The sequence below is a fragment of the Leucopleurus acutus genome, assembly GCF_964270905.1.
Source record: "Leucopleurus acutus genome assembly, chromosome: 1".
Classification (NCBI taxonomy): Eukaryota; Metazoa; Chordata; class Mammalia; order Artiodactyla; family Delphinidae; genus Leucopleurus; species Leucopleurus acutus.
In genome coordinates, this window is record NC_139142.1 from 73312845 (window position 1) to 73331238 (window position 18394).

At 57.1% G+C, this 18394-nt stretch overlaps 2 protein-coding genes across 3 annotated transcripts; one reads left to right on the forward strand and one right to left on the reverse strand.

Moving 5' to 3' along the window:
- Positions 1-7: 7 nt before the first annotated feature.
- IPO4 (importin 4) lies at positions 8-8272 on the forward strand (the record flags this gene model as incomplete). Of its 2 annotated transcripts, XM_082852254.1 has the most annotated exons (30): positions 8-103; positions 184-270; positions 399-478; positions 555-596; positions 1030-1159; positions 1248-1427; positions 1678-1743; positions 1849-1950; positions 2037-2120; positions 2377-2541; positions 2642-2695; positions 2854-2963; positions 3253-3361; positions 3523-3652; positions 3842-3955; positions 4059-4172; positions 4421-4541; positions 4672-4783; positions 4892-5007; positions 5117-5194; positions 5271-5328; positions 5415-5520; positions 5622-5815; positions 5971-6012; positions 6378-6503; positions 6612-6820; positions 6927-7059; positions 7140-7244; positions 7948-8017; positions 8142-8272. In XM_082852254.1, exons 1-30 carry the CDS (start codon positions 35-37, stop codon positions 8270-8272), a joined length of 3237 nt encoding a protein of 1078 aa, XP_082708380.1. In that variant the 5' UTR covers positions 8-34. The 2 variants fall into 2 exon arrangements, with proteins under 2 accessions (XP_082708380.1, XP_082708381.1); XM_082852255.1 differs by lacking the exon at positions 5622-5815 and having other exon boundaries at positions 5921-6012.
- Positions 8273-8593: 321 nt separating this feature from the next.
- REC8 (REC8 meiotic recombination protein) lies at positions 8594-14741 on the reverse strand. The gene is made up of 19 exons (XM_082852256.1): positions 14385-14741; positions 14216-14284; positions 13956-14098; positions 13796-13871; positions 13583-13703; positions 12184-12259; positions 11746-11825; positions 11413-11506; positions 11216-11288; positions 11070-11137; positions 10855-10904; positions 10415-10555; positions 10041-10107; positions 9771-9937; positions 9542-9590; positions 9213-9279; positions 8995-9120; positions 8817-8923; positions 8594-8705 (listed from the first exon to the last, which is right to left on the reverse strand). Exons 1-19 carry the CDS (start codon positions 14438-14440, stop codon positions 8614-8616), a joined length of 1722 nt encoding a protein of 573 aa, XP_082708382.1. The 5' UTR covers positions 14441-14741; the 3' UTR covers positions 8594-8613.
- Between the last annotated feature and the right edge of the window lie 3653 nt (positions 14742-18394).

Genomic DNA, 18394 nt, shown 5'->3' on the forward strand with positions numbered 1-18394 from the left:
CCTCCGGCCCAGCAGCGGCGGCTCCCCTGCTGCCATGGAGCCCGCCGGCCTGGAACAGATCCTCCGGGAGCTGCTGCTGCCGGACACCGAGCGCATCCGCCGGGTATGGGGCCGGTGGGACCGGGCCAGGGCCAGCGGAGGCGTTGCGGGAACGGCCCAACTCTGACCCCAGGCTCTCCCCAGGCCACCGAGCAACTCCAGACCGCTCTTAGGGACCCCGCCTCCCTGCCCGCGCTCTGCGAACTGCTGGCCTCAGCGGGCGACCCTCAGGTAAGGTTCCTGCCGCTTCCTGCGGAGTTTCCTATAGTACGCCACATGTCAAGCCCCAGCTCCTGCCCTCGGCGACCCGGTCAGCACCTTCCTGCCCGGGCCCTCACGTGCCTGCTTCCTCGTCCCAGATCCGCCAGTTCGCGGCCGTACTGACCCGCAGACGACTGAGCACCGGCTGGCGACGGCTGGCGGCCGAGCAACGGGAGAGGTGGGTTGGGCCAGGGGTGGGGCGGGCCGGGCTGAGGCGGTTCTTGGGTGCCAAATACTTGCCACCTGTGTTCTAGTATCAAGTCTTTGATCCTGACGGTCCTTCAGAGAGAGACAGAGTAAGTACCTATCTGCCTCCTCTCCGGGCCCTAACTGATTCTAGGCTGAGAGCTTCTCAGGGTTTCTGCCTTCTTTTTCAGCTCCAGGCTGGCTTTTGGGGGGCAGGGACTTAGGTTTTAGACCAGGGGTGGAGGAACGACTCTCAAGCTGTATTAAAGACGAAAGTTCTTGAGCGCGGGCTGTGATGGTCTGCCAAAGCCGAGTCGGAAGAACAGAAGTGAAATTCAGCATGAGTGAGGTCACCCTCACCAGACTGCACGCCTACTGTGCTGCTAGTGTCCCTCTGAGACGTTTTCTGTGTCCCAACTTGGCAGAGGCCCTGTGCGCACACCTGGAGGTTTCTCTCCTGGCCACTCCGTGGAGGCAGGGCCATCGCGTACAGGGAAGGGTACTGGAGGGTGATTGGGGGTGGGGAATCTCTCCTGTTTGCAGGCATTCTGTGAGTCTTAGCCTGGCCCAGCTCTCTGCTACCGTTTTTCGAAAAGAAGGTCTGGAGGCCTGGCCTCAGCTCATGCAGCTTCTTCAGCACAGTATCCGCAGCCTCCACGTCCCCGAGAGAGAGGTACTATCACATGGTTGGTGGGAGGAAGGGACCCAGAGGCTGGATAGACCATGTAAGCTTTTCCCTCTCAACCCCTCTTCCTGGGCAGATGGGGCTTTTGCTGCTAAGTGTGGTGGTGACCTCCCGGCCTGAGGCCTTCCGACCCCACCACCGGGAGCTTCTTCGGCTTCTGAATGAGACCCTTGGTGATGTGGGCTCTCCTGGGCTCCTCTTCTATTCCCTGCGCACTCTGACCACCATGGCCCCTTACCTTGGCACTGATGATGTGGTGAGATGTGGGCCTTCACCTTCCCTGGCCCCCTACCCTCGGGCTTTCGTTTCCTCACTCTTGCGGGATGCAGAGCTACTTAAGATTCTTTCTCTGCTTTTTGTCCTGCCTAACAGTTGAGAGGGGATCCTGTGGGTGGCTGTGCCTAGGCTCCTCCTATGTGCGGGCTTCGAGGAAGCTGCTAGCTTCTGGGGTTGGAGATAAGGCTGCATCGTGCTTTCTGTGATTTAGCTCATCTTGTGTCCTCCAGCCTCTCGTGCGAATGTTGGTGCCCAAGCTCATCGTGGCTGTGCAGACTCTGATCCCTGTAGACGAGGTGAGGACATTCGGGTAGGGGCTCTGTTGGAAGGAGGGTGCAGGAGCATTCAGCCTCGTCCACTGAAGAAGAGTATAGTAACCCCGAGACTTCTCTGTCTGGCAGGCAAAGGCCTGTGAGGCCTTGGAGGCCCTGGATGAATTGCTGGAGTCAGAGTTGCCCATCATCACCTCCCACCTCTCAGAGGTCCTCACATTCTGCCTGGAGGTGAGCCTGGGGTCGGCACTGTCCCTGGTGCTTGTTCTGCTGGGAGTTTCCTTGCCCGTTTCTGATTCGAGTTGGTCTCTGGGCAGGTGGCTAGAAACGTGGCCCTAGGTGATGCAATACGTGTGCGTATTCTCTGCTGTCTCACTTTCTTGGTCAAAGTCAAGAGCAAGGTGAGTGCCTTCTGACACACATCACCCCACCTCTATCTTCTTCTTCATCTCACTCTTGGAGCTTTCTGTCTATCTGGGGTTATGTAAAGTACCATAGCTAAGATGTTCCAGGCTGGGTCTGGACTCAGCCCAGCTCTTGGCTGGGAGATTGGGAATCTCCTCCTGGACCCCCTGTGGCCTGGAAGGCTGGAATTTCTAATGTGAGTCCGTCTTGGGAACAGATTCTCAGGGACACCGTTCCATTCTCCCTTTTAAGGCGTTATTGAAGAATCGCCTCCTACCGCCCTTGCTGCACACCCTTTTCCCCATCATGGCTGCCGAGCCCACCCTGGGTCAGCTGGATCCTGAGGATCAGGATTCAGAGGAGGAAGAGCTGGATGTTGGACTGGTGGGGGAGACGCCCAAGCACTTTGCCATTCAGGTGGGATGTGGGACAGGGGCCGGGGGCAGGGGTGTTGGGTCGTTGGGGGAGGTTGGGGGGCAGAGATGGAGTCCAGCAAAGTCTGCCTGTCCTTTTCCAGGTCGTGGACATGCTGGCACTCTATTTGCCCCCTGAGAAGCTCTGTCCCCTGCTGGTAAGTGTGCCTTTGTCTTTGCAGTGCTCCTACCCCTGGGTTTGCCTAGTCTCCCGAGCTTGAGGATGTTTGGGCCCTGGTAGGTGTGGAAGGCCTATTGCCGCAGGAACAGGCAGGCTCGTGCTGGGGTTTCAGGAGAGTGCCATCTGCTCCCCTAGATGCCCATGCTGGAAGAGGCTTTGCGGAGCCAGAGCCCATACCAGCGCAAGGCTGGGCTCCTCGTGCTGGCAGTGCTCTCTGATGGAGCCGGGGACCACATCAGGCAGAGGTATTTGTTCCCCTGTCTCGGAGTTAGGGTGGGCCATGGGGAGGAGGACCACACTGCCCACGGCAGTCGTGGTCTCCGCTTGTCCTTTGAGCCTAGTCATCAATAGTGTCTGCTCCCACATTCAAGTGTTCTGGTTTGGAAGATACCCCAGCTGTCAGGGTCAGCGGGTGGTGCTCCCCATCTGGTGACAAAAAGCCTTGGTTTTCCCAGGGGAAACAGCAGAATGGCTCAGCCCAGGGATCTCAGGTCCTGCCCCTCAGACTCCACCCTCTTGTCCCGCCCCATCCAGACTGCTGTCCCCACTGCTACAGATCGTGTGCAGGAGCCTGGAGGATCCGTCACAGGTTGTGCGCAATGCTGCGCTCTTTGCCCTGGGCCAGTTCTCAGAGAACCTACAGGTCAGCAAGGCCGATGTGGGCAGCCACTGTTTCAGAGTCCCCACCTGTCCCAGAGACCAGCTTCCCCTCAGCCCCATCCCCCAGGCATCCCTGCTGCCATCAGTACTTAGGTGCGTGCCTTGCAGTTGAGCTGACTCAGGCCGTCTTTCTCCTTCCCCCAGCCCCACATTCGCAGCTATTCCGGGGAGGTGATGCCACTGCTCCTCGCCTACCTGAAGTCCGTGCCTCCTGGGTGCACACGTCACCTAGCCAAGGCCTGCTATGCCCTGGAGAACTTCGTGGAGAACCTAGGTGGCAATGCCCTTTGCGGGTGTGAGGGAGGGGATGGGGCTGTCGCTTTGGCTGAAGGGGGCAGGAGGTGCAGCTCCCCGAACCACTGCCCGTGGTGGGGAGAGGGATGTGGCAGGGCCACAGGGAGGGTCGGCCTGGAGGCAGGTAGGAGACCTGGGTTGGTTGGTAGAGGGGTGCCCTTTCCCACAGGGCCTGAAGTGCAGCACTACCTTACGGAGCTCATGGAGTATATGTTGCAGCCTCTGAGAAACCCCAGCAGCTCCCGGGCCAAGGAGCTGGCTGTGAGCGCCCTGGGGGCCATTGGTGAGTCGGAGGCAGGAGGTGGGAGCATGGGTTCACTCCGGATGCCTGCGGCAGATGGTCCCTGCTCACTCTCCAGCTCTGATTCTGCTCTTCCGTGCCGCAGCCACGGCTGCCCAGGCCTCCATACTGCCCTACTTCCCCACCATCGTGGAGCACCTGCGGGAATTCCTGTTGACAGGCCATGAGGACCTTCGGCCTGTGCGGATCCAGAGCCTGGGTGAGCGAGGCACTCCTAGGCCGGCTTCCCAGTGCTGGGGAAGGGCAGATGCTCACCTGTCGTTCACGAGATCGCCCCGGGGCAGCTGCGCTCGCACCTTACCCAGGAGTAGAAGGGATTTCTGGATCCCCCCCACCCCCACCCCACCCCCCCCCCCGCCCAGCTATCTCTGGTCCCTCAGGCCTTGGCCCTGCACACCTCTGGCCTAGTGCCTCATCCTGGTGCTAACCGAGCCCTTGCCTCTGCAGAGACACTTGGGGTACTGGTGCGAGCAGTAGGGGAGCCCATGAGGCCCCTGGCTGAGGAATGCTGCCAGCTGGGGCTGGGCTTGTGTGACCAGGTAGACGACCCTGACTTGCGGCGCTGCACGTGAGTGAGCCCTCACCCCGCCCCCACCCAGACCCCAGTCCTCTGGTTCTGGACCGTGGGTTCCCCGGGCTCCCCCATCCTGTCTGGCTACAGCAGGTAGGACTATACAGCTTCTGTCTGTCTCCGCCAGGTACAGCCTGTTTGCAGCCTTATCGGGGCTGATGGGTGAGAGCCTCGCTCCCCACCTGCCACGAATCACCACACTCATGCTGTTGTCATTGCGTTCCACCCAGGGCATTGTGGTGAGCAGACAGGGTGGGCTGGGCCAGGTGGGGACGGCCAGGCCTGGGATGGGATCTCTCTCCTGGGCCCAGCTGAGCCAAAGTCCCTGCTGTGCCTCCCCATTCCAGCCTCAGTGCACTGGAAGCAGCACCTTCCTTCTGTTTGACGATGAGCACGGTGGGGAGGAAGAGGAGGAGCTTGTGGAGGAGGACTCGGAAGAGGAGGAGGACTCAGAGGTCTCAGGGTGCGGAGGCTGCCGTTCTGGTCTGGGGGATCCTGGCTTGGACAAGGGCCCAGGGCCAGCTCTGCTTCTACTGGCGCCTGATTGCTGCTGCCTCCCCATCTTACTCTAGGTACAGCGTGGAAAACGCCTTTTTCGATGAGAAGGAAGACGCCTGTGCTGCACTGGGGGAGATCTCTGTGAATGCCAGGTGAGCATCGGCCTCTCCTCGGCACAGGGAACCTCTCCTGGGCGCCCCTTCCCCATGGCGGTGTGTCTGTCCACAGTGTGGCTTTCCTTCCCTACATGGAGACTGTCTTTGAAGAAGTGTTCACACTGCTGGAGGTGAGTGGGGCGGGTGGGGTCTGGGGGCTAGGAGCTGTGACGGCCCTGCATGCAGCACACACGTCCTGCCCCTCCTCGTGCCGCAGTGCCCTCACCTGAGCGTGCGGAAGGCAGCCCATGAGGCCCTGGGTCAGTTTTGCTGTGCGCTGCACAAAGCCTGTCAGAGCTGCCCCTCGGAACCCAACACTGCTGGTGAGAAGGCGAGGCCGGCGCCCGGCTGGGGCCTCTGGAAGCAGGGGGTGGGTGGGGAGGGCGCAGGGGCTGACCAAGGCTTCAGCCAATCATGTCCCCAGCTCTGCAGGCCGCCCTGGCCCGGGTGGTGCCATCCTACGTGCGGGCAGTGAACGGGGAGCGGGAGCGCCAGGTGGTGATGGCCGTGCTGGCGGCCCTGACGGCGGTGTTGCGTGGCTCTGGGAGCTTGGCGTTGCAGCCCCCTGGGCGGCTTGCTGAGATCTGCCACGCGCTCAAGGGTGTGCTGCAGAGGAAGGTGAGGGGCCGGCCGGCGGGCTGCAGGGTGAGGAGGTGGCCCAGCCTTGGGTGGGGCTAGCCGGAGGCTACCAGTCCAGCTTCCCCGTCCTTCCACCCACGGAAGGGAGAAGGGGCAGGAGAGCCCAGACTGAGCTGAGCGCCCTCTTCCTGCAGACAGCTTGTCAGGACGCCGACCAGGAGGAGGATGAGGACCAGGTAAGAGCTACGGGTGCAAACTGGGACCAGGCAGCCCAGTTGGTCTCCACGGGGCGGGGTGGACAGTGTGCTTGGCTTGGCCTGGGGGTACAGGGCTTGCTAAAAGATTGGTAGTGGCTCGGAACAACCCACCCAACTCCCGCTAAGGCAGTGGGTGTTCAAGGAAGGCTTCCTGGGGGTGGGGATTCGGGGCAGGCTTGGATTGATAGTGGGAGTAGGAGGACCAGGAGGGAAAGCTGGGCTGCAAACAAACCCAGCCTGGAAGGGGCCAGTCCCGTCAACCAAGGGCAGCCCTCAGGGAGACCACCTGCAGCCGTGGAGGAGTGCGGTGGGAGGCGCCCCCAGTCTCTGACCTGGCCCTGCAGGCTGAATACGACGCCATGTTGCTGGAGCATGCTGGCGAGGCCATCCCTGCCCTGGCCGCTGCGGCCGGGGGAGATGCCTTTGCCCCCTTCTTTGCCGGCTTCCTGCCATTATTGCTGTGCAAGACGGTGAGTGCTCTGTCCTCTGGCTTCGAGCCCCGTTCGGCCTGTGCCCCCTGTGCTCAGTTCCCCACTTGGTCCCAGTCCCAGGCTGACTCGCACTCCTCACCCCACCAGAAACAGGGCTGCACAGTGGCAGAGAAGTCCTTTGCGGTGGGGACGCTGGCAGAGTCCATTCAGGGCCTGGGTGCCGCCTCGGCCCAATTTGTGTCCCGGCTGCTCCCCGTGCTGTTGAGCACTGCCCGGGAGGCGGACCCCGAGGTGCGGAGCAATGCCGTCTTTGGGCTGGGCGTGCTGGCGGAGCATGGGGGTCGCCCTGCCCAGGAGTATCCTCGGCTTGCAGGAGGGGGCCCAGATGGGGTTGGGAGGGTGTCCCTGGGGTTCGGGATGGGCGCAGTCTCCCCGTGTGCCTGTTCCTTGACTGTGGACCAGACACTTCCCCAAGCTGCTGGGGCTCCTGCTGCCCCTCCTGGCGAGGGAGCGCCATGATCGTGTCCATGACAACATCTGTGGGGCACTCGCCCGCCTGCTGATGGCCAGTCCCACGAGGAAACCGGAGCCCCAGGTGAGGGGTGGGGGCATCAGGCAGGGCCAGGGAGCTGAGGAGGGTGCAGGGCAGGAGGCCAGAGTCTTCTGTGTGTCCAGGTGCTGGCTGCCCTGCTGCACGCCTTGCCACTGAAGGAGGATTTGGAGGAGTGGGTCACCTTAGGGCACCTCTTCAGCTTCCTGTACCAGAGCAGCCCAGACCAGGTAACCGCGATGCTGGGGCCCTTAGAGGGGGCTTGATGCTCCAGTCTCATTGACGGGCAGGGTTGGCATCAGTTTAAGCTGCTCTGCTCAGCTTTCCTGTTGCTGTGCAAGGATTGGCAGCCAAGGCCTTTAAGAGGGGAGGAGGGGCTTCCTCTCACCGCGTAGCATTTTTCCTCAGGGAGGTTTCATTTCCACCCTCTGGTCTGAGCCAGAAGTCGCAGCTTTCCTAGGCTGATTTCCTAGAGCAGGCTCTTTGAGACTGTGCTCCATGGAGCCTGGGCCCTTTGGGCCACCCCACCATCCTTTCCAGTCAGAGCAGCTCTGCTTTCTGAATGAGATTTGTCTGCAGCAAGTGGCTAGCTTTGGGAACGCTTGTCCCAGTGCTCTTGTGTCCATCACCTTTGTCTTGCATCTTCGCAGACTACTCTGTGGGTGGAGCTCCTGAGTGTCTGGGCTTCTTTTGGTCTTTAGGCCGTGATTTCAGATACTTTTGGTCACAGTCTCATGCTCTCCGAAAATCAAACAAACAGAACACATTGCTACCACCCTGTTTCAGGGTTCTTCTCATGGTTCACGGTTGTTTGAGCAATGCTGATTAACAGCCCAGGTGGGAGGGAGACTGCCTCTTCGGGGCTCCTACCACCCACCCCAGCGCTGGGGCCCAGGGGTGCTTCTGCCCAAGTCAGCCCTTCTTTCCCCACAGGTTGTAGATGTGGCTCCAGAGCTCCTGCGCATTTGCAGCCTCATCCTGGCCGAGAACAAGGTCCCACCAGGTGACGGTGGCAGTTGTGGGCAGGGCTGGGGGGAGGTGGGGAGCAGCAGGGCTCAGGGGGCCTGGGGCAGCTAGGGGTGGGGGCCGGCCCTCCGCAGACTCCTCCCCCTTCACTCTCCACCCAGACACCAGGGCATCGCTGCTGCTGCTGCTCACGTTCTTGGCCAAACAGCACGCTGACAGCTTCCGTTCAGCACTGGGCTCCCTGCCTGGCAACAAGGCCCAGGAGCTCCAGGCCATCCTGGGCCTCACCTAGACTGCGGGCTGCAGCTGGGCCAGAGAGAACAGAGCCTGCCCACGCCTGAGACCAGCTCTCTGCCCAGTTGCAGCTCACGCCTTACCAAAGATTCTGGGCCTGGGCCTCATACCCACTTGGAGTCTCAGCCCTACTTGCCGTCTTACCGGGGTGTCTGCTAGGGCTGGGTCTGTCGTGCTGGGACAATACAAACGGAGTCATGACACCATCCTGTAATAAAGGCAGTTTATTTTCTTCTTGAACAGTAGCGCTGGGAGCAGGAAGGATAGAGACCCGTGTTCAGAAGTGAGGCAGGACACCGTTTACCATAGCTGGTTCCCTGGCAGCTTTGTAAATTGGCTCTAACCGCAGTGGAATCGGGGCCCTGGCTGGATCAGGAGGCGCCCATATGGCTCCTCTTGTTTCACACAAAGGATCTGCTGTGCAGCAAGCACTGGTCAAGAGGGGAGGAGAGGGCTGGTCAGAGGAGAGGGTCCCTACAGCAGCCGCTGGCCTGTGTGTCCACTCCCCACCCCCCACACAGGCACACACATTCCTCGCTCACCCAGGAGCAGGTAGAAGACCCGGGCGGCCACCTTACGGGGACTGAGAGGTGGCACCAGGCTGCTGAAGTCAGGCTCCCTCTTGGCCTGCAGCTCCCGTGCCACTGCCCTGTGGGGGTCAAGAACTGTGAGCTGAGGCTGCAGCCCAGGCCACCCACGGAGGCATGCCCTTCCTGGTACCTGTGCACAGCCTCCAGCGAGAGCAGCTCAGGCTCTGGGGGCAGCTCCACAGGCATCTCCACAGGCACCTCAGGGAGCTCAGGCACCACGGGCAATGCAGGGGCTTCTGGCTCCTCAGCCCAGACCCTAGGAGAACACGGGAGTTGGGTGGAGCAGGGAAGGTGGCAGCGGTGACAGTGACGAGGGGTACAGCCATCCTAGCTGGGGCTGCCGCTTACCACCGTTCTTCCGGGGGCACGAGGCTGATGCGGGTCTTCTCCTCCTCAGCCGCTTCTAGGGAGATCTCTGTCAGGGGGAGGGGAAGGTCCTGAGTGGGTTTGTTTGCATCTGAGCAGTTGGGATTTGGGGGCCACCTGGTCCACCTGGGTGCCAGAGCTGGCAGTGACTTGTTAAAAGTACCCGGGGGTGGGGGGAGGGGACTGAAGAGACTCAGTCTGTGCTTCCTTATGTTAAGTGCGCTGACGAGAACTGTCAGCAGTTGGAGCACCAGTTTCCTGGGACAGTGGTCAGGGTGGTGGTCTCCACCGTCCCTTTTCCAGATATTTACCTGAAGGCAGCATGAGGGGCACACTGGGCTCCAGGGCCTCCCTCAGGACCTGGAGATGAGAGAAGGAGAACTAAGACCCCAAGCCATCACAGAAGCACCGGGGGCAGGGGTGAAGCAGGTCTAGCCCTGTACCAGCCTGGCTGGGACCTGGTGCCCATGGCTCACGTGGGCAGAAAAAAGCAGGCTGTTGGAGCTCAGGCAAAGCAGGAAGGAGTGAGGGTGCCGTTACCTCGATATCGCTTGGAGTTTCAGCCTTTCTCCTTTCCTCCTCAGCTGCCGCCTCCCTCTCAGCTTCCTCTTCCTCAGGCTCCAGGGGCGGCCTTCTCCTGAGTGCTAGTGGGAGTGGCTGGGCACAGTGGGTCCAGAAAGCCAGCAGTTCTTGGGGTAGCCGGCCAGCTGACAACGGGGCAGCAGGGAGAGGGTTTGAGGCGTGAGGAACACCAGGAGTGAGGGACAGGGGTTCAGAGGATCCCACACACCAGCTCCCACCATTCCTCACAGTGAGTCGGGGTTCGGAACAGCTCTGCAGGGCTCGTGATCATCCTCTCAGGAGGCTGCACCATTGGCTGTGTGGTAGGAAAGGCCAGAAGGCTGGTTAGGAAGGAGCCACTGCTCCTTACCCACCTGCAGTGCCTTGTTCCAGGGCCTCTGGCCTTCTAGCTCTTTCAGGCTCATTCTCTGCTCGTTGTTAAAAGGACTTTCAACTGATGCCCTTGGATGTGCTAGATGGGGTAATGAAGTGGTATGTGGGCAAACCCCCAGCATGTGCACTTTGGGGACTGTTCTCATGCCCCCCACCCCCACCCCGGGAGTTTAAGAGACCCAATGTGCACCTGCTTCCCTCCATCCCTCCAGAGCCTGGGCTGTACTCACACACTCCCGGCAGTGGGCTCTGGTTTGCATTTGTTCCAGGAATTCCTTCCGGGGTATCTGGGTCTCCCGGTCCCAGAATAATAAGCGGCGGCGGCGGGCAGGTGGGACCCTGGGAGGTGGGGAGACTGGGGGCCTCCTCCGCTGAGGGGGGAGGGGAGGTGGGAGCAAGGCTACCCGTTACTCCTTTCCCTGTGGTCCTCGTGGACTGCAGACATGCCCCAACCTGCCATCCCTAGCGGTGCCCTGGGAGAGGGTGCAGCTCCCACCCTGTATGAGGTGCCCATCCCGATAAAATGGGGTGTGGACGGGGCACCTTTTACTAATTTGCTCAAAGGCCTGTGGAAGCTAGCAGTGGCCTTTGGCTTGGGGAAACTGAAAGTGGGTGAGCAGTTCTGGCAGAGGAGGGCGAAAAGGAGGCGGCTTGGAGGAGCATTACTCACCTCTGGGCTGGGTGGGGCTGGCAGACGCAGCTCCAGCGGGGGGGTTACCTCTGCAAAAACACTCGAGGTCCCAGCTCTGCCCCACACCCTTTGTCCTCAAAGCCACCCAGGCGAGATGCTAGAGTCCTCCCTTCAGCAAGTTAGAATACAGGGCCACTGTCTGCAGCAGCTGTACAGGGACCCCCGGGAAGGACCCTGGCATGGCAGGTACTCACCAGGAAGTAGGGCCTCAGGCTCCCAGGCTGGTGGCTTCGGCGGAAGTGGCTCTGCAGCCTCCTCCACCCTGAGGGGAAATGGGCAAGAGAATGAAGATACCCTCCCAGCAATGACCCCTACCTGGCCCAGGGGTTCCTGCCCTTACTCTGGAAGAGCTAGAGGTGAGGGCGGGGGGATTGTGACCTCCCTCTCTGGGGCCCGGAGCTCCTCTTCGTACTCTGTGAAGAGAAGATCAGGGCTCAGAACACAGAAGAGATGGGAACACTGCCCAGCCCAGACTGCCCGTGCCGGAGGCCTGACCATCCAGCACCGGGCGGGCCCTACGCGGCCACATGGACCTGCCTAGCCGACGTTCCTCTAACAAGATGGCTTCCTCCTCCTCTGCGATCAGCAGGTCCAAGTCTCGGCGGCTGATCTCTGGGAGGTCCCGTTCACCCTGTCAGGAGAGGGAGAACCAAGGTGAGGGGACTCAATTCCATTTCTGTCTGAGAAGACATGCCACAGGGCTGGGCCAGACCGAGGAAGCCCGTGGGTGCTCCGGCGCTGGGGGCAGTGGTGGGGAAACGGAGGTGGAGAAGGCAGGACTCTGGGGGCAGAAGGAAGCAGATGCAGGGGGGCTGGGCCAGCAGAAGCAGGACTCGGGCCTCAGGCTCCATGTGCAGGGGGTCAGCTCACCTCAATCTTTAGCATACGTATGGGCTCCACCTCCAGGAGCGTGATGGCCTCAGGAGACGGTGCAGTGACCAGAATCCTTTCTGGAGAGGAGGGAAGTCACACCAGCCCGGTGTTCCTTTCCAAGTCCCCCCACCCATGTGGTAAGGCAAAAGCATGGACTCTGGAGTCAAGTCCACCTGGGTTCTAGTCAGGCCCCGGCCAGTCACTGGCAAGCTGACCCAGGACACATCGCTTAACCGCTATGGGCTTCACTTTCCTCATCTGTAAACTGGGGATAATAATTCTGATCTCATAGGACTCTTGTGAGCAGTAACGACATTATACACATACAGTGCCCCTCACAGGGCCTCGCTCCTGAAAGAAGCTCAAAGACAGTGATTTCTTCAGCTCTTAGACGTTCCTCTACCTCTCACCAAAGAGAAGGCTCTCTCTGCTCACCTGGCTCTATAGGAACTTCAGGAGGGATCTCTTCAAGAACTCTCTCTGGGGTCACAGCCTCTAGGAGGTGTTGAATCTTTGGGGAGGGATTGGGGACAAAAGATAGGGTTCAGCTTCAGCGCCCTGCTTCCCCATTTTCACAACCTTATTCAGACAATGGACTGGACAGTGGTAGCCCTTTATGCCTAATTCTGTGGCACTGACAGCAGCATGCAGTGAACCCACTCACCATCCGGTTTCCTTTCCTCCCGTTCCCGCCCCCACCCAATCATCTAGACTGTGTTCATTTGTCTGGGAAAGAAGTACTGCAGCCTTATGTCAAGTGTTGGGGACAGTGGGAACAGAAAAGATTCTCGATCTTAAGGACTATATATGGTCTAGTGGGGAGACGAGTTTGTATACGACCCCAGCAAGAGCCAGCCAAAGGATGCTGTACACCTGAAACTAGCACAACACTGCAAATCATCTACACTTCAATAAAAGCTGTTTGTTTTGAAAAAGAAAATAAATTAAAAAGAAAGAGTCAACACAAAGGATAAACAAGGCCCTAGTGATGTGCTGAGTTCTAGAACATTTGGTTCTGGCCGGGAGTCGTATAAAGACTTGATAGAAAAGTGTAGAAATTGAGCTTTGTCTGTAAGAGAATGGGGGGTGACCATTATGGCCTAGGGAAACAGCAAAAGTAAAGAAGTAAATGTGGCATCTTTGGGGCATAGGGGCCAGGCTGGGGTTTGAGAGCCAAAGATGCCCAGGAGATGTGCTGAGAGATGTCTAGGGATGGCTACCTCTGGACCAGGGTATGGAGAACCTTAAATGCTAGTATTCTGTTGGCAGTGGGGAGCCACTGGAGGTGTCTTTTTTTTTTTTTTTTTTTTTTTGCTGTACGCGGGCCTCTCACTGCCGTGGCCTCTCCCGCTGCGGAGCACAGGCTCCGGACGCGCAGGCTCAGCGGCCATGGCTCACGGGCCCAGCCGCTCTGCGGCATGTGGGATCTTCCCGGACCGGGGCACAAACCTGTGTCCCCTGCATCGGCAGGCGGACTCTCAACCACTGCGCCACCAGGGAAGACCTAGAGATGTCTTTGAAGGAAGGAAGTAACACTGTCTAAGCTGTAGGGGTGTTAGGAATGGATGGACAAGGACATGGGAAACCCAGTGCCGAGGGACACTGAGGGCGTGGATTGCGGGCTTGGCTCTTGGAATGGTGTGGAGACGAGAGCTGCCTCTAGGTTGGTCCTGAATAGGTAAGTGCAGCAGACTTGTCTGGATGGGTCCACCATGGCAATTGCACTGCAATGACTTCTGTGGGGCAGAGCTGGAGCAGGCTCCCATCCCACCCCCACCCAAGTGTCAGACTGGCAACTCATCAGTCTGAGGTGTCCAGGGGGAATGAGACCTACCTGAGGGATTTTGAAGGGACTGGGCAGTATGGGCTCCACAGACATCATCCCAAAAAAGGGGTCTGGAGCATCTTCCAGAGCCTCCATCCTGACCAGGTGATTAGGCAGCAGCAGGCTGGGTCTGAGGGAGAATGGGGGCTATCAAGGACTGAGGCCAAGCAGGGAGGTTCCCTTCCAAAGACTGGGTGGTCCCAGTCCCAGGGACACACTCACAGGTCAGTCTCCACCATATCAATGCGGATCCGCAGCTGGGCCCGGTGCAGGCGCTCCAGGATGTGCTGGATGTCCTCTGAGGGCAGGGAGGACAAGATAGGGTGCCAGCCCATGGGAGGACCGCTCAGCTCTGCCCCACCTCAGAGCCTTCTAGCCTTACCTACAAGGTACTGGCATTGTTGAGAGTAGACCCGAATGACGCCGATCTGGAGCTGGGCTGAGAGATAAAGGGAGAAGCGGGGCCGCGGCAGGCCTGGCAGCGGGGGCTGGACTCGTACCAGCACGTAATTGAGGATTTCCTCGCTGGGGGAACGATGCACCCTGATCACCGCTGCGCCAAAGACCAGCCCCACAGCCCAGCGTAATCCATCCCCTAACCCACAATGGCCCCAGGCCCCTCTTTCCTTTTCTGGGCCTTACCAGGTCTTCACCACGTTCACCTTCAGGTATTCACGCTTCACCAACCGGGTGCCGCGCGTTGCCGCCAGCCTGGAAGAAGGACGAGGAGTGAGGATGGAGGAGAAGCCCTCAGGCTGGGATCCCTGGGCGCCCCTCCCGGTGCGCCCACCCTGGCTCAGCCCTCCCTTACCAGATGGTGGCGAAGCAGCCGGTGTGGCGCTGAAGCACGCTGGGATAGTAGAACATGGTCGCTCCGGGGTTGCACCCTCGTCTACACCACTCTTCCGTTCGGATCTCAGTCCGAATTCTTCAGGGCACAGGATTTCCCAACACCCGTCGGAGAGAAGAATGTGGACAAGCGGCGCAGCAAGTGCACCCAGAATGCCAAATAAACGAACCGATAAACGATGGGTGGATAAACGATTAAGGGGATAAGTAAATGGAGACGCACACTGGATACACAGGAGCAGGGACACTCTCTCCGTGCGCCCTGAGCCGGTTCGCACGCTGCGTGGGTGCTTCGTACTTACTGGAGCCTCGCGGCTTGGGTTCCAGACTTGGAGATGCACAGCTCCGCGACGGGAAGCCCGAGCTGCGACCCAGACCAGGTCCGGAGGGAGAACGGGTGTCCTCCGTAGAGAAGCCGGTCTCTCGGCCTTTGCACAGCTTCGGCCCCTGCCCGGTCCCGAGGCTGCAGGGCTAGATCCCGCCGCAGGGAGCGCGTGCTCTGGTACTCTGCGCCTCCCTCCTCATTAGATGGCGGCGGCCCCCAAAGCAGCCAATGGGGAGCAGGGTCAGCTTGGGGGCACTGGCTGCAGGGCGCCAAGTAGGCTGCCTGGTTGGAGGCCACAGGGGACTCCCGAGGCAGGCAGCGAACCAATGGGAAGAACCCTGCACGCGCGGGGGTGGGGGGGGCATTGTGAGGTGTCCCGACCAATGGGCTCTCGTCCTCGCCTGGGCAACAGGGGTTCCTCAGAGGTGCTTCTCTGCGGACCAATGAGCGGGGAGCAGACCCCAGCCTCGCCTGCAGCGAGCCTGGTAACAAGGGTGCTTCAACTACCGGGGAGGTTGCAGCATGCCAAGGGCAACCGCCACGCCCTGTTTGGGGCGCCTGACCTGCGGTTAGACCTTGCCTTTTCCCCCAAATCCCACCGAGTAGCAATTGGTTGGTCCGCCTTTGTTCCCAGCCTAGGGGCTATGGTGAGCTAGGGAGGTAGAAACGGGTATGAGGTGGCCTTGGAGCCGCCCCAGGTCGTTGGGGAAGAAAGACCTCACAGGAAGCAGCGAGGGCACGGGCCGGGTCATTTCCTAAATCTGAACAGTTTAGGTTGTGGCATTCCTCACCTGGCTGTTGTGAATGTTTTCCTGGCTGAGACTTCAGTTTTGCTGGATGCAGGGCACACTTCTCGGCGTACAAAAGCTGTTTTGTCTCAAAAATTCTTTGTGTAATATAAGTTGTATGGTTGTAGTTACAAATATCCCATTCCCCATGCCTCCTGCCTTCGCACAGCCATTTCTTTGGCCTAGAATATCCTTCCCAGTCTTGACTCCAGGGCATGCTTCTGCCTCTTTATTAAGACTCAACTCTTCACACCATACACAAAAATAAATTCAAAATGGCTTAAAGACTTAAATAAGACATGACACCATAAAACTCCTGGAAGAGAACTAGGCAAAACATTCTCAGACATAGACTGCAGCGATATTTTCTTAGATCCATCTCCCAAGGCAAAAGAAATAAAGCCAAAAATTAACAAATGGGACCTAATCAAACTTAGAAGCTTTTGCACAGCAAAGGAAACCATAAACAAAAGGAAAAAACCTACCGAATGGGAGAAAATATTTGCAAACGATGCGACCGGCACAGGCTTACTTTCCAAAATATACAAACGGCACATACAACGCAATATCAAAAAAAACAAAAAACCCAATCAAAAAATGGGCAGAAGACCTAAATAGTCGTTTCTCCACAGAAGACATACTGATGGCTCTCACAGGCACATGAAAAGATGCTCAACATCGCTATTATTAGAGAAATGCAAGTCAAAACTATTTATTTTACTTTATTTAAAAATATTTATTTACTTTGGCTGCATGCAGAATCTCTTAGTTGCAGCATGCAGACTTCTTAGTTGAGGCATGCAGACTTCTTAGTTGTGGCATGCGGACTCTTAGTTGGGGCATGCATGTGGGATCTAGTTCCCTGACCAGGGATCGAACCCGGGCTCCCTGCATTGGGAGCATGGAGTCCTACCCACTGATCACCAGGGAAGTCTCCCCAAACTATTAATACAATAAGGTATCACCTCACTTCAATCAGAATGGCCATGATTAAAAAGTCTACAAACAATAAATGCTGGAGAGGGTGTAGAGAAAAGGGAACCCTCCTACACTGTTGGTGGGAATGTAAATTGGCATAGCCATAATGGAAAAAAGTATGGAGGTTCCTTAAAAAACTAAAAATAGGGACTTCCCTGCTGGCTCAGTGGTTAAGAATCCGCCTGCCAATGCAGGGGACACAGGTTTGATCCCTGGTCCAGGAAGATCCCACATGCCTCAGAACAACTAAGCCACATGCCGCAGAACAACTAAGTTGTGCGCCACAACTACTGAGCTTGCACTCTAGAGCCCGTGAGCCACAACTACTGAGCCTGGGTGCCACAACTACTGAAGCCCGTGCGCCTAGAGCCCGTGCTCTGCAACAAGAGAAGCCACCGCAATGAGAAGCCCGCACACCACAACGAAGAGTAGCCCCCACTCACCACAACTAGAGAAAGCCCGCGCGCAGCATGGAAGACCCAACGCAGCCAAAAATAAATAAATTTTTTAAAAAAACTAACTAAAAATAGAGCTACCTATGATCCAGCAATCCTGCTCCTGGGCATATATCTGGAAAAGACGAAAACTCTAATTTGAAAAGACATGTGCACCCCAATGTTCATAGCAGCATTATTTGCAACAGGCAAGATGTGGAAGCAACCTAAGTGTCCATCAACAGATGAATGGATAAAAAAGATGTGGTACATATATACAATACAATACTACTCAGCCATAAAAAAGAACAAAATAATCCTTTTGCAGCAACATGGATGGACCTAGAGATTATCATACTAAGTGAAGTCAGACCGAGAAAGACAAATATTATATGATATCACTTATATGTAGAACCTAAAAAAGAACACAAATGAACTTATTTACAAAACAGGAACAGACTCACAAACATAGGAAAAAAACTTATGGTTACCAAAGGGGAAAGGGGAGGGAGGGATAAATTAGGAATATGGGGTTAACAGATACACACCACTATATATAAATAACCAATAAGGACATACTGTATAGCACAAGGAGCTATATTCAATATCTTGTAATAACCTATGATGGAAAGAATCTGGAAAAATACATAACTGAACCACTTTGCTATACATTTGAAAGTAACACAATATTGTAAGTCAACTATAGTTTAATTAAAAAAAAAAAAAGACTCAGCTCTTATTGCAGCCAAGCTGACCCTATTTTATTTTGTTCCTTCAATCCGGGAACTCTTGAGAGGTTCTTGTTTTTTCCATTAGTGCCTGCAACTTAGCTCAGCAAATGTTTGTCAGAGGAATGTGCAATTGCCCTAAATTTACCACCACAGAATATCAAGGCTGAACGGGATTTCAAAATCTAGTCCAAGACTTGCCTTTACAGATGAGAAAACAGAGGCCCATATGGACTGTTTGTTCCAGACCACACAGCTCCTTAGTGGCAGCCTGGTTGGGAACTCTGCTCTTTTGAATTCCAGTGTTCCCAATCCCTATTCCACGGTGCTTGGCTAAATTGGTTTCTACATGATACTTACAAATTGTTTCGATCACTGTACATATATTGTCAGTGTTCACAAGTGTTCACGCTGGGGCACAAATATGATAAAGTGGGGACACCTGCCCTTAAGGTGCTTAGGACCTAGTTTAAGAGATAAAGGACACAGTAATTTGCTCATTCATCTGTCCATTCATTCAACAAGTATTTATTACATGCCTACCATGTGCCAGGCACTACTCTAGACACTGGAGATATAGCAATGAACAAAACAAGTCCCTGTTCCCATGGAATAGGGAAGGAGTGACGATAAACAAGTAGACAAATAGAAATGTGTGAAGTGGTAATCAGTGCTATGAAGAAAAATGAGGCAGCATAAGAGAATAGAGAATAGTGAGG

What these genes read in the sequence shown, in the direction of transcription:
- REC8 (XM_082852256.1), bottom strand. Translation starts at nt 14,440, where the DNA reads ATGTTCTACTATCCCAGCGTGCTTCAGCGCCACACCGGCTGCTTCGCC. An exon ending in ACAATGCCAGTACCTTGTAG is followed by an intron (nt 13,872 to 13,955) that starts GTAAGGCTAGAA and finishes CCCTGCCCTCAG; the next exon opens with AGGACATCCAGCACATCCTG. An exon ending in GTCCCTTCAAAATCCCTCAG is followed by an intron (nt 12,260 to 13,582) that starts GTAGGTCTCATT and finishes CCCTCCCCAAAG; the next exon opens with ATTCAACACCTCCTAGAGGC.